The following is a 15,504-nucleotide window of genomic DNA, read 5'->3' as shown; positions in this document are numbered from 1 at the left end:
TGCACTGAAAAAGAATTATATCCATACATATCCTCCACCAACTTCTTTTTACTTTGACATGAGGAAATGGTAAGAACACTCAAAGCTCACATATACAATGAGCATTCATAGAGCACACTGTTGTATACAGTATGCTTCTGTGCAATTTTTCTGGTTAAATTTTTCTTTCAGGTACAAAATGTTCTCCTAGTCTAAGTTCATGTTATTCTCTTCTCTGTTGGGAGACTTCTCAGAAATTTGATGACAGTATTTCCATATCACATCAACTCCTCTTAGTACAAATACAAGTTTCCTTAACCACATAAAATGAGTAAGACTTTAGCTGCTCTACCATCAATTTCCTAGGTTCAGCAGGGGAATGCTGTTTTGTGAGGTCTCAGGGCAAAGTGTATTCTCATTGTTCAGAAGGCAGTTTGTATACTTGTTCTCTCTGAAGGATGCTCAGCTTACTGTGATGTTAATATTTGTATTACGTGATTTTGTGAATTGATTTTTTAAAGCCTCAGGTAAAAGAACCAAAGCATTTTTCCCCCCTAAATGTCTCCTTTCTTCACTTAGTTCCACTTTACTAGAATTGGACTTTAATTCCAATACTTTCCATAGTAGAGTTCTACTGGGGTAGATCTTACATCGAAGGTTTGAACATTTAAGGGTATCAAGTAATGTCAAAACACTGAATAATCCAATGTATGTTTTCTCCCAAGGAAATACAAAACTATGGTATGGAAGTGGACTTGCCAAAATTCAATCATAAAACAAAACAAAAACCCCACAATTATCTGGGTAGGCCTAGGCACTAACGTATCTGTCTCTTGTTCCATCGTCTCCAATGATCCTAACCTCTTGCTTGTTTGCCTAATTTTTAACTAGCTAAAAAATAAGTTTCATTAACTAAAAATAAGCTTAACTAACTAAAAAAATCAGTTTCAAGAAAGATAGAACTTATGAGAGATGGTGTTTTCATACTTTTGTAGAGGTGAAAAGACGAAAATGCTCTTGATGGAGGGCTGGAACATATATAGCTACCCTTCTAGTCCAGGTAAGAGCCTGGTGGTAAAACTTAACCCTACATTTTCCAAATATTCCCCAATTTTGCATTGTATGTACTTATTTTTAACCAGGAAAGGATTCTGCTACTTAACGTTCCTGTTATTTTATGCACAAGGTGACCAAGATTAAGAGGGTGAATTTTTCTACCTTCAAAGACTCAAGTTTACAAAAAAACTGCAAGTTTACAACAAACTACAATTTTTTTTTAAAGTTAACAAAGCATGAAATGACATCACACAAAAAAAGTTAGGCTTGAGAGTTATACAGACAAACAATAATTTTAATATTATATCAGCTAAAATTCTGAAGGAAATGTACATACCCAAACCTTCCGATTCAAACAGACATGTTTCATCTACCCCTAAATCTCGGCACCAGGATAAGAAGTTTGCTGTATTGTCTCTGGCAAAAAAGGATCCTGAGGGTGCACTGGCCTTGCATGGAATCTTCTTTAAGGGCAGCTTCTGAAAAACAAAGAAATCTCACTCTGGTGGAATATCTGGCAGTCATCACAGTGACACGTTAAGTGTACATTTATGATTTCAACAAAACGCTTTGGTACAATCTTATGTCAATAAATAGGTTTGTGAAGAACTATAGGAAAGGACATGAAACTCAAATGAAACTTAGTTCTTAATTAAGAGACTAGGAAAATCTGTGCCTGTAAACATATACTTACCTTTTTAGTATCTAGAAGTAAACATACATAAATCCCTTCCCTGGCTCAGATTGCCTCTTTTCTTTCTCTTCTACTATTTTTTTTTTTTGGCCTTCTCTTTCATCTAAGTATTCTGTCAGTATTTCTCATAAAGTATGTATAAATGAATTTCTCACTTGTGAAAGAAGAATGAAACACAAATGCAGTATATGAATATAGATAAAATGTAACACACACACCTGCATTTTTATGTGTATACATACGCACACACAATAAAAATTACAATAGAATTATCAAGTCAAAAGAAAGCAGCAGAATTGTCTAACATCCATAATTCTCTATCACCAATATAAGAAAAGGAAATATTAAAATTTTTTATCTTTTAACAATAACATTTTACCATCATTCTTCCAGACTATTTCCTTTTAAACCATAGATTATTGCTCTCTTATGTAATATAAAAATAATTCTGGTTGGATTTCTGCTATCTGACCTTGAAACATGTTTACATTCTGCATCATTTCTCTTCCAGGATAAGAAAATGCTTAAGAAAAGGGAGTGTGTGAACCCGGATAGACTTTTCTATTATCAGCCTCATAAAATTTTAGCCCTGGAAATCTCCCTTACCATACCAAATGTTATAAAGAGTTGTGTGAGGTTTTTTTCCTTTAATAGAATATAACCAGTTTTCACGGCATTCCATGAAGTTACAGAATGTGATTCTATGTGATGTGAAAGATTGAGCCAAGTGTTTGGATGATCTGGGCTAAACAGAGCTTTGCCTCTGAGAGCAAAAAGATCAAGGGAGAAGCATTTTGTGATTTCAATTCACAGATAGGTTATTTCCTCTATTCTCTGTGAACAAGAAAATATAAACAAAATGTTGTGGATTGTTGAGGTCATTTACAAAGATGGTTATCAAAAAATGAAATAGTGGTCTTGGTGTACTGGTGAAGCCTACTATCATCAAACTATTACTAGGGCTTTTTCTGTCCAGGGATTTTATGGCTACATAACTAAAATATTCAGTTACTACATCACTCAAAGACTGTGTCTGTCCAATAGCAAAGATCCATCTCTTTGTTGCTGACTGAATTTGTTTTAGGCTTAGACATAAAAAAATTTTTGCATGAATACACATATATTTATATATACATATAACAATACCCCTTAACCAATTTGGTTAAGTAGTGGTTTTCAAAGAAATGCTTTCCTATATGAATTGTAAAAAACAATAAGAAATAGCATAGTTTAATGTCCCCTTTATAAAATATTCATGAACATCAATTAGTCAATATTTATTAAACTTAAAAATCATATATCCCTAAATCTAGCAATTTACTCCTAAAAATATATCTTGCAATATAATAGTATTATTACTTCAAAACATATGGACAAGTATATTTGTTGCAACACTGAATAGGAAAAAAATAGACATAGAATGTGTCAAGAAAGGGCTGGTTGAATAATATAAAGTATACAAATACAGTGGAACTCTGTGCAATAATTTAAAAAGAATAAGATAAATATATATGTGTTGGACCATAAAAATGTGCAGTATATACTCTTAAGCAGAAACCAATAATTTGCAAACACATATGTACACTACAATTTCATTTTATGATGTGTGTGTATGCACATACATACTGGTGCATGTATATGTACATACACACACAGTATAGATGGTCATATATAAAGTTAAATTGCATATAAATATGTTGTATTATAAATATGAATATTGTATTTATTTATATAACATTCATTTAGGAAGAATTCAAGGAGGACATCCATCAGATTGATAGTAATTACCTTTGAGGAAGGTGATTGATGCATAGAGAATCATTTGTATCTTAATTTACATAATTCCAAAATATGTAGTAGGATTTTGAGTGACTTTTACATTTTATCAATATTTTCCAATTAAATAATCAAATAAGGTAAATCATTTCAGCCAAAACATAACAAAAAGATCTGCTGAAAAAAAGTCTTCAAGAGGTGACTGTAAAGCTTCTTTATGATGCAAATAGGAAAAGAACATAAACAGAGTCAAACACTAAGCCATTTTAAAATCTACCACCTCTATCCCTGGGTGGGGAAAAAACCCTTCTGAAACCACTTCAAACTGATGAATGAGTTTGCACACTTGCACACAGGAACTATAACCTAGGAACTATAAAATACTTGACATATATAAGGGCATGCCAAAGGACATGAGGTGCATGGGTTTCATGGCAAAAAGGAATACAATATCCAGATTGCACCAGAGAAGCTAGATTGATTTGACACTTAATCCACCAAGGGACATAGCTCATAGCTTGTAGAATCCAATATTATTCCTGGCTGCATACCAACCAAAAATCAAAGGGTCAACAGTCTTCCCAAGGTTGCTGTGCCATTTATACATAAGAGTCTTAGAGCGGATGTCATATTTCACTTGAATTAAAGAATACATGATTCGGTAATATCAGTACTCAATACCTTTGGAACTTATAAATATTTTTTGACATATTTTACACAAAAATATTCATAAAGTTCCAAAAACCTTAGCAATTACTGTATATCTCTCCAAGTTCTGTTATTTTTAAAAAATTATTAATTTCTCTGGTTCTCATGAAAATCCTAGGAAAAATGACAGCTCTGAATCTCTTCTTTAGTATCAGTAAATAAAATAAAAGCAAATTGATGTACTGAATAAAATCAGCTTTCACCTTGCCACAAAAATCTTGAAGAAGAGGTTTAGAATAGAGAGCTGTCTTGAGTAATTATGACAGTGTCTACTTGAATAGCTAAAAAATTGACCACAGATAAGGAGAGGAATACTTCAGATGTAAAGAACTAGGGATTCAAAAGAGAACCTCCACATATAGCTCACCTTCCATATTAGTTTTCCCTTTACTGCTTAACTCTCCAAAGAACTCCTACGGCATTTAAATACCATCTCTAATTATTTACTCAGATGAGTTTTTCCCGACAATGCTGCTATATATTATGTCCTCAGAACCTGATTGATGAATACACGAATGAATGGTTAGATTTGACCCCTCACACTAGATCATAATCAACGTGAGGGCAGGAGCAAACACTCTGCCTTAGAGATTTTACATCTCCAAGGGACATGTTTCCAGGGCCTTCAAAATTCACTAAATTTATAGTACACATAAAATGCTTCCCATAAATTAAGAAAAGTATAACTGAAAAATATAATAAAACCTTTGAACAGTTTTCGAAAGTTACTGAATATGGAATGAGTTGAGAATAGTTGCCAAGCTGAGCTGAGATCAGGTAGAAATTTAGGCTTGCTTACTCACTAGTAAAAGTCATGCTACCGTCCTCCAGCCTCCATGGTATAGGTTTCAATATTTTGTGTTAGCAAAAGGAGAAATGACTACCAATAAAACATTAGAATCATGTACAAGTAGGATACATGTTAATTTTTCTTTCTTTTTTTAAAAATGAAATGTAGTTGATTTACAATGTTGTTAGTTTCAAGTGATTCAGTTATCACACACACACACACACACACACACACACACACACATACACACATATTCTTTTTCAGATTCTTTTCCCTTATAGGTTATTACAAAATGCTAAGTATATCTCCCTATGCTATCCAGCAGGTTGGTTATCTGCTCTATGTATAGCAGTGTATATATGCTAATCGCAAATTCCCAATTCATCCCTCTCCCCTCTTCCCCCCTGGTAATCACAGGTTTGTTTTCTATGTCTGTGGGTCTATTTCTGTCTTGCAAACAAGTTCATTCGTATTATTTCTTTTTAGATTTCATGTTAATTTTTCTAATATTGATAGTCTAATGTTTATCCTTTTATCTCTCAGCGGGATTAACCTAAGTTATATATTCTCAGCCTCTATACTAATACTTGTGAACTGAATGATGAACATACAAGAGAATGGATGGTTTGAAATCTGAAAGTGTCCTCCCCATTCCCTCAAAGCAACAACTAAATTATGTTGAAATAAAAAGAAAGATTTTTAATTTACTTCTAAAATCTTTTAATTCAATCCATTACCTCTTAGGTTAATCACCTGCTAGGGTTTGGAATTCAATTACCTGAGTTCAAACTCAGCTATGTCACCTTCTTGCTATGGTACTTTGGACAGATTACTTAATGTTTCTGTGCCTCAGTCTCATACTTAATGTTTCTGTGCCTCACTCTCAGCTTCTATTCAACGCACATAGAAAAAAAAAATGCATCTCATCGACTATGTGTGAGTGCAAATTAAATAATATAATTCAAGTGTAGAAGTAAGTGTTCAATAAAGTTATCATCACTGCCATCAATGCAAGTAAAAATATATTGAATTGCCTATGATTTCCTTCTCTCATATTTTCTTGAAAACATTTCATTTTTTCTTCTGTTACAGGTACAAGAATTCAGAAAAAGATTGGCAAACAATTTATTTCTATCTTTGCCCTAAACTTAAACGTCACTTTTAAAATAGCTTTCCGATAGAACTTTCTGTGATAATAGAAATGTTCCATATCTGTGCTACCCATTATAGTAACCACTAGTGGCATGTGGCTATTGAGCATTTGAACTGTGGTGAGTGTGACTGGAGACTAATTTTTAAACTTTATTTCTTTTTAATCAGTTTACACTTAAATAGCCACATGTGGCTTGTGGCTATCATATTAGGGCATTCATAACAGGGAAAGTAAAGCCATTATTTGGGGGTTTAGAGAGTCCAATACTTAACCCCTTGACTACTTTGTCTCTAACTAATAGTGTCCCCATGTCTTTCAAGTCCCTCAAATCCAATAGTTCCCCTGGATATAGTTACTGAGATGCATAACTATGTTGGTCATTTAGAAAGAGTTTACTTATGTGCTGCAGAGTACAGCATGTGTATGTCCTAGTTATGGTGTTGTGGGTGTTACAGCTTCAGAAGGGCAGTAGTGACTAATTCTATTTATATTACTTAAAATAATCTACACCTAGAGAACCACGATATTATTTATCATTATACTGCCACAGTGTCAAATACAGTGCTTCACACATAAGCAGTCCTGACTTCTTGTTTTCTGAATCTTATGGTAGATGGGGAAGGAATGAATTAACATTGTGAGTGCTTACCGCACTCTAGGCACACAAAACATATACTTTCAGATAGATTATCCTCTTTAATTCTCAAAAAATAATGCCATGAATTAGGTAGATAATAGTATCTCCATTTTCCAAGATGAAAAAACTGAGCTCACACATAGTTGAAATCGAATCATTCAGTCTCTTACACCCGTACACTTCTAACTGCTCCATGAAAGCTCACCATTGCCTGGAATTTAATATATTTCAGCATTTGATTTATTTCCCAAGGTTTTAGCCAGGTAACATTACAATAAAGAAATACGTATTTTCTTTCACCTATTAAACCTAGAAAAAATGGAGAGAATGGCATCTTTAGTTCTCCATAGGCAGTGAACTGAAAATTTAATGTTAGTAGTTTATTTTTTTTACTTTACTAGTAGTTTAAATAATCCATTCTTCACAAAAGTTTGAGATAAAATACTCCCCTTGACTACATCAAGTAGACATTTCAGCTATGAAACAGAAGAGATATATAAAAGAAGAAATGGAAATTGGCAGGAACTAATATCTTCCCTTTTCCAAAGGGTATATAGAATGTACTTTCAAATATGCAGGCAATGGGCTTCCCTGGTGGCGCAGTGGTTTGAAGTCCGCCTGCCGATGCAGCGGACTCGGGTTCGTGCCCCGGTGCGGGAGGATCCCACATGCCGCGGAGCGGCTGGGCCCGTGAGCCATGGCCGCTGAGCCTGCGCGTCTGGAGCCTGTGCTCCGCAACGGGAGAGGCCACAACAGTGAGAGGCCCACGTAACGCAAGAAATAAATAAATAAATAAATAAAAAGAATTACTAATATTGTAATGTCAACCAGGAGTTACAAACTCAAAGGCCCAGAAGAAGTCAGGCAGATTAAATAACAGAACAAAGTGGCTAGCACTAGGGGACTATAAGAAATGGTGGCAATTGTGGAAAACTAAAGAGCTCATGCCATGTCCAGGAGGGGCAGCCATATTTATTTAGTTCTAACTCAATGTTTCCATAAAGAAATGCAGTTCCAGTGTTGCTGGATCTTCCAGTTTCTCAGAAGAATTTGGAAATCTGGATATTTTAATGTGAAAGTCCCCTGAGTTTGAACAATTGGATCTATAGGCAGCTCTATGTGGTTGCCAGTTTACAATCTCAGTGTTCATATGGGGAATAATAAAAAACAAAAATAACATTTTAAACTAAGAAGTAGTTTAAATTACATGCACACTTTGGAAAAATAACTAGGTCATTTGTTGTAGAAGGTGTAAAGGAATAAAAATTTTTTAGATAATTCTACAGAAGTAAAAACCAGTGACTTCTTTTTCTTCTGTCACTTCTTTTTTAATTGCAACATCTCTAAATCACAGCTATAGTAGTCAGACTTGAAAGAATGAGGTTTGAATGGAAGGAAGAGAAACATTCTGTGAATATGAAAGATTTCTTAGAGGAAGCAAGTGTTGGATACCAGGTGTGACAGTCCCTCAGAGTCTTAACAAAATTAATGGTAATTGTTAATTAGTAATTAATTATAGGAACTCAAACAAATGATGATAGTTGATGATAATTAAAAAAAAATGTTTTTGAGAATGTATGTCAGTTTTCTGTGACCTTTCTACAGATCAAGAAATTACCTTAAGGAAATAGTCAGGAAAATTCTTTTAAAATGTATCTTGAAATTTTCCTTTCCAACAACATTTTATACATTCTAAGGTGCAATAACTTATGATACTGGCAGCAAATTTTGAGTTCACAGGGTCACTGATTCTAATATTTTAGTTAAAACTACTTTTAGTACCCATCTGTATAATATCCAATAAAGAAAAGCATTTTCAAAGGTCCAAAGATTGCCTTATGGATGGATTCCAGGAAACTCAATTTATTTTAGTGGCTAACTGATTTCTAAACACTTTTTGAGCAGACTTTTTTTTTTGTAACTCCATGGGACTGCACCTTGTAAATGCCCATCAATTGACTAATGTTAGCTCCATAGATGCTCAGTAGTTTGAAACACAGGGATGTTAAACTTTTAGTAATTCAGAGAAAAGGCTTAAGCCTTGAAACTGCAAATCACTAGCAGTAAGGCCGTGACAAAAAAATGGCTATTTATTTAACCTTTTGGAACCTCAGGTCCATCATTTGTAACTTTTTACGAGAATTAAATGTTTGGGAAAGTGCCTAATATCAATCCTAGACCATAGTTTATCTCCAATTAATGTTACTTTTTTTTCAAATACATGTCTACTTTCAGTCTATTTACAAGAAATACCCTGATGAGAGTTGAAAAACAGATACATCATCACATCTGTACTTACTATAATAAGCTCACAAATACATAGAAAAAAACAAAAGACATGCTTTATATTTATATGGTGATTTAATTCCAATTTGTTTTTATCCATCCTCTAATTTTGTTCATCATGCTGTGCATTCATCTTCGTACTCCATACTCTAATCACAGTGGACTTTCCGAAAGGCAAATTTAGCTTCCCAGTGCTTTTAGGATAAAGACAAAGCTCCTTATAATATGGCTTCCACAGGTTGTATTAGCCTGGTTCCTCCCTACCGACCTAGCACCATGGTCCTTCACTATCTTCTGTAGCCACAGGAGCTTCTGTTCCCACTCCTGCATTCTCCCGATGCTCCCTCCCACTGCACAGCCCTTACAGAGAACTGTCCTCTCTGCCCTTCCCATAGCTGTTTGCGCAAATACCTCCCAATCCCAGATGACAGATCACTTACCCCCAAACACCACCCCTCAACACTTCTTTATAATTGCTTAAAATCCACAATGTTCAAGGGCTCCTGCTGCCATGTTCCTGTGTGAGATTAACTGATTAGCAACTATCTCCCTCAGGATGGTTTAGTTCCATGAGGAATGGAACAGTGTCTGGTTTTGTTCACCATTTTATCCCCAGCACCTACTGAACAGTATTTACGGAATATTTGTTGGATAAATACAAGTCTGAGTGTAGCTAAGGCATATATTATGTCCAGGGAGGAGCAGGAGAATGGAGTGGTTACAAGCACAAACTTTGGAGCTAGACTGCCTGTGTTTGAATCCTGGACCTTGATTTACTAGTTATGTGACTTCAGGCACGTGAATCAACTTCACCTGTGAAATAATACTAGTGTCTACATCATAGGGTTGCTGTGAGGGATGTATGAGTTTATATGAACAGTTCCTGAAATAATGCCTGACATGTAGTAAGGTTTTCTGTTTTGTTTTGTTTTCTCACAAGATCAACTGTTTATTGATTTTTTTCTAAAATACTATACATTTAAAGAAACTCCTAAACTGAAAAGACTTGACAATTTTTGGTACATCTGTAGCAAAGGAATAAGGATTTCTGCTGGTAAGTTTTCATGACAAGCAGACACATATCCATTTTCCAAGCAAGACATGAATCTCACTGGAAACATTGAATAAAATGCATAGCTTGTGATAGCGGCAGCCATTTCTCCAATGTCTGAGTTACACAAAATAAAGGCTTTCCCTCCCTCCCCTGCCCAGTGATTACAGTGTAGCTTCCTGCCCTGTGATTACAGTGTAGCTTCCTGCCCCTACACATCTGCTCCCTGATGACTAAGGATGCTCAGAAGAGACCCTTGTGCTACAGGGTGAGACCCAGCTTTTGTTTGCTCATGAGGAATAAATATATGTTTGTTAGAAAACTGAAACAAAGAGAAGTTTTAAAAAAATGATATAAAATTCAGCCTGCAGCTTCAATGACCTGTTGGGGATTTTAATGATCACTGAAACACACTGGCAGTCTCAAAAATATTCCTCATTTCCATTTTCATACCTTGCCATCTGGGATAACTATCAAGTTCTTATATTTCTCCCACAAACAGAACTTCCTTCTTTTAGTTCTGTTCCCTCATAATTGTAGTTTTTCAAACTTCAAAAAGCATAGTATAGCTTTTATTCTTTCCTCACCTCTTCCTACTTTGGCCAATAAGTCACCAAACCAGCTCACTGTTATTTTCTAATAAATATGTATTGAAATGTCCTGCCCCTTTCAACGTAGTATTGACACTCTTACTTTAAATCCTTTAATATCTCATGTATGAACAAATGCAGAAACTTCACAAAATATTCTTCCTATCTTTAACCTCAGATCTTTCTAACACAATCTGCACATCATCATCATATTAATCTTTCTAAATTTAATGGTTTCAGTCTCCAGCTCACTGTCTACCAAACAAGGATTCAAATGCTTAAGCCTTGCAGCTATCAACTTAATCTGTCCATCTACAAAAAGTTCTCCCCATATACTCTTCACATCAATCAAGTTGGTCTATTCACCATCCCCAGAATATCCTTACATGTTTCCAACTTCAATATTTGGTTCATTAACCACGAATTTACATTGTATTTGCTTTTTCTCCGTGTTCATCTATTTGCACCAGGTCTGGGCAATTCAAATTCTAGTGCTTCCATGGAAACTTCTCTAAGCACTCCGACAAACTGACTTTTCTTCTGAGCCCCTATAGAATCTACTGTCTATATCAGTAGATGTCCATGTACAATGATGTGTTTCAATTGCTTAAGAGTTAAGTCTCCAGATGTTTGTGATTTAAAAAAAAAACCCAAAAAACTACTGATCTAACAGTTTAAAACTGAAAACCTTTTAAGGACTTATGGCAATTAAGGCAGCCCCCTGGCCCCTTATTCATTTGCTTATATTTTTTCTTGAGCAGAAATGAAAGGATTAGTGTGACAGGGAGCCCACAGTACCCATAACCCTTGGGCACCCATGGGGGTATATTGCATAGTATGTAGGAACCCATGATCTTTCCTCAGTCTGCCTCTTCCCCTGCCTTTTCAGCTGTAAAATAAAGCACGATCATCTACCCATTTCTTCATGTACAAAATCCTGGGCCAATCTCCCTAACCATTCTATCTAATTCATCACCAAATCCTGCCAAGCCTGCCAAGTGTATATCCCAAAACCACTTACTTGTTTCTAGTACTACTGCTACCATCCTAGGCTAAATTGTCATAATTTCTCACCTGACCTGGACAATAGCTTCCTAAGTGGGTCCTCAGTTCCATTTTCACCTTTCCTAATCCATTCTCCACACTGCTAATGTTATCTTTCCAAAAGACTTGATCATGTTCCTGTTCAATGGTATAATATTGTTCTTAAAATAGATGACAACAGGGCTTCCCTGGTGGTGCAGTGGTTGAGAGTCTGCCTGCCGATGCAGGGGACACGGGTTCGTGCCCCGGTCCGGGAAGATCCCACATGCCGCGGAGCGGCTGGGCCCATGAGCCATGGCCACTGAGCCTGAGCGTCCGGAGCCTGTGCTCCGCAATGGGAGAGGCCACAGCAGTGGGAGGCCCGCGTACCGCAAAAAAAAAAAAAAAAATAGATGACAACATCCAACAAAACTTAGCGCTGGTCTCACCTCTTGATGCTCTAGTATTACATTCTAGTATCCAGACACTCATTTTCCTTTAGTTCCTCAAAGTCATCCTGCACCTCCACATTTAAGGGTTTTCATATGCGCTATTTTCTGTATTTAAAACACTCAGTGTTCCCTCTCTACCTGGCTAATGCCCATTCCTACCTCAGAATTATAGAAAAATCTTTCTACAAGACTAAGTTAGGTCTTCCTCTTACTTACTCATGTACTTAGACTTTCCCATACTTAGTCATAACACAGCTGTAATTCACTGTTGACTTCATTATGAGCTTAAAGTTATTCTCCCTTCCCTGCTACTCCACAAGTTACCTTGTCCTGCATATTTTAGGCGTCCAATAAATATTTATTGAATAATTGATAAAATGTCATCAATGTAATATATGTTATGGTGATAAAAGTTTGAGAACCATTAGTATATATCATTTATTGAGCACTTACCATTGATATCTGTATTTTTATATGTTCATATTTTATTTTCTTAACTAGACTGTAAGCCCTTTGAGAGGTGACAGTAATGCTTTAATCTTCTTCTTTTTAGTTATCAGCATCTTGAACACAGTTATCACTCAGTAAATATCTATTTGTTGAAAAATCTAGAACAGCATCTTTAAATGATACTTTATATAGGGTGGTTAGGAATGGCCTCAGCCAAGGGATGACATCTGAACAGAGATGTGAAGGGAGTGAGGAACAAGTCATACATGCATGTGAGGAAGGACTACCCTAAGAAGCTAGAAAAGCAAGTGCAAAGGCCCTGTGGTAGGTGGAACCTGCTTGTTGGGTTCAAAGAACAGCAAAGAAGCTAGTATGGCTGCAGCAAAGTGGGGTGAGGGGAAAGTCATAGGAAATTATATCAGATAGATAGCTGGGGAACAGAGCATATAGTGCTTATAGACTTAGAAAGATTTCAGACTTTTCCTGCAAGTGAGTCAAGTTGCCATTGAAGAATTTTGAGCTAGGAGTTGACATGATATGACTTAAGTTTTAAATTATCTGATGATTTAATCCATGTAAAAAACTTACTTACTGACCTAGAGTAAGTACTTAGTAAATGGTTGCTTTATTATCATATCACATGGTATTCATTTAGTCTGAGAAAAAAGATCAGACATTTACGTTTCAATCTTTAAACAATGCTTAAATATAGCAAATATGACAAATAGAATAAAATGTGGTGGTGTTGCTCTTATTAAATTATTAACATAATAAATAAATATAATTATATTATAACAATATAAATTATAATAATTTATAATATAATTGATACATGTATATTTATACATATGTAAATGTACATATGAATTGCTACATTATTTCTTATATGGAGCAGTGATGCTAGCAAGGCATTCTTTAGACAAGCAGCCTAAACTGGAGTGAAATTAGACATGACTAGCAAAGTAATATAAACATCAAATGCATACTAGACAGCTTCATGCATGATATGTAATGCATTTTCAAACTGCTAAGTGAAACAATAGAAGGTATTCATGTAGTCAGCCCCTAAAAGCTTAAGATACAGTTGAAAAGCTCTATATACTGTAAACTCAATTACCTCATCTAAAAAACATTATGCCATTAGCCTGTAATATACCAGTACCACATACCTTGGACCACACACACATCAATATGGTGAGCACTTATATTTTAAATCACCAAGCAATCCCTAGACATGTTTAAATTAAAAAGAAACTCTTTTCCCCTGATTTTCAGTCCCTTAAAAAAGGCTCTTGTTATAAAATCTGTGGATGTTCTTCATTAAGAAATGGCATGCATAATCATTATTGATTTGTTTAAATGACCAGAATTTCTCCAAAGCATTTAGTAACAGCTCATTTTAAAATGATTACTTTTCTATTTTCCATGTGGTGAGAGTGACTTTTCTTGACATAATATTCTATACCCACAGAGCTTCGAAACAGCAGTGACCACAATTAGTGCTATCAAATATCATGAAAACACTTCCCCAGTTATACTCCTTTTACAATCTTGTCTTGCCCATGTGCCTGCATGCAGTTAAATGCAGTATGTAAGCGTGTAAGGGGAAGAGATGATGTCATCATGGAAAAATTTGATCAGGTTTGCTTTTATGCTCAGGGGGCAATGTTCTGCTGGTGTTATGAAATCATGTAGATGAAAAATGTGTGTGTGTGTGTGTGTGTGTGTGTGTGTGTGTGTGTGAGCCTCCTTCTTCTAATCCAAAATTTGTTTTAATTTTTTTCACGTTTTCTGGAATTTCAATTCAACATGTTTTATTTTTAGTCTTATGTTTCATATGTCTTTTTTTTTTTTTTTTTTGGCGGTACGCGGGCCTCTCACTGTTGTGGCCTCTCCCATTGCGGAGCACAGGCTCCTGACGCGCAGGCTCAGCGGCCATGGCTCACAGGCCCAGCCGCTCCGCGGCACGTGGGATCTTCACGGACCGGGGCACGAACCCGTGTCCCCTGCATCAGCAGGCAGACTCTCAACCACTGCGCCACCAGGGAAGCCCTCATATGTCTTTAATGCAGCCAACATTTACACTACTAAACAATAGCTTACACTTTGAACTTCTGAAACGGTTTTCAAAAACACTTTTGAAGGAGAGTCCTTTATCAGCAGGTCCACATAAACTTGTAGGCTCTGAAACTTTTCAAATTTCTAGATTAAATGCTGCCACCTGGCCTTTCTCCTTCTCCCCCCTCACTCTGGATTTTGGGGATTCTCAGCAGAGCATTAGAATAGGGCTAGAAATACCCTCTCTCACATCTCTTAGCACAAAGAGCTCATCAGAAACAAACTCCAATGTGAAAAGAACATTAGAACTTGGGGAAAAAAATGACTTGCTTTTGCTCATGTTAAAAAGGTCAGCAGCTACTGGTCTACAACAAGTAAGAAAGAAGGTAAACATAATAGTAATAAAATTTATTTTACTCTCTTGCAATTTGAGGGAAATTCTGAAGTAATTCTGATTCTTGTCATTTGCTTCCTTTATGTAAAAACCTTACTCAAACATGAGTGCTTGTCACAAAGGTTAATTCTATGCTTTGTACATGGTTATTTTCCATTTGGCTATACAAGGATCTATACACTTGTCCAAATAATTATAAGTATGTAAAGCCAAAATGTAGTTGAACTTCTAATTCCATCTACAGATAATTGAACAAACTTTATACTGTTTTTAGTAATTTTCCCAAAGAACCTCAGCCTGCCTTTCTAGACACTGGCTTGCTCTACCACCCACCAAAAGAATTATACAATAAGAGGAAGATTGACAATTCTTCTATGATTCATTGAGAACAATCAAATGAGAATAAT

At 35.6% G+C, this 15,504-nt stretch overlaps 1 protein-coding gene across 18 annotated transcripts in view; it reads right to left on the bottom strand.

Annotated features, from left to right (window-relative positions):
- GAS2 (growth arrest specific 2) overlaps window positions 1-15,504 on the bottom strand; it is a 153,633-nt gene that overhangs the window by 76,668 nt on the left and 61,461 nt on the right. For 15 of the 18 annotated variants that reach the window (XR_012333486.1, XM_073808700.1, XM_073808711.1 and 12 more), the window contains one exon: window positions 1,373-1,514. Coding sequence is in view for 17 of the 18 variants with exons in the window: in XM_073808700.1 (XP_073664801.1) it covers window positions 1,373-1,514 (142 nt within the window). In the remaining variant the exon portion in view is untranslated. The remainder of the gene's footprint in view (window positions 1-1,372; window positions 1,515-15,504) is intronic. The other 3 variants (XM_073808713.1, XM_073808704.1, XM_073808714.1) reach the window with 1 other exon arrangement.

The sequence above is a fragment of the Tursiops truncatus genome, chromosome 8 (assembly GCF_011762595.2).
Source record: "Tursiops truncatus isolate mTurTru1 chromosome 8, mTurTru1.mat.Y, whole genome shotgun sequence".
In the NCBI taxonomy this organism is placed as follows: Eukaryota; Metazoa; Chordata; class Mammalia; order Artiodactyla; family Delphinidae; genus Tursiops; species Tursiops truncatus.
The sequence above is the reverse complement of the archived record's forward strand: the minus strand, read 5'-3'. Positions and strand labels throughout refer to the sequence as shown.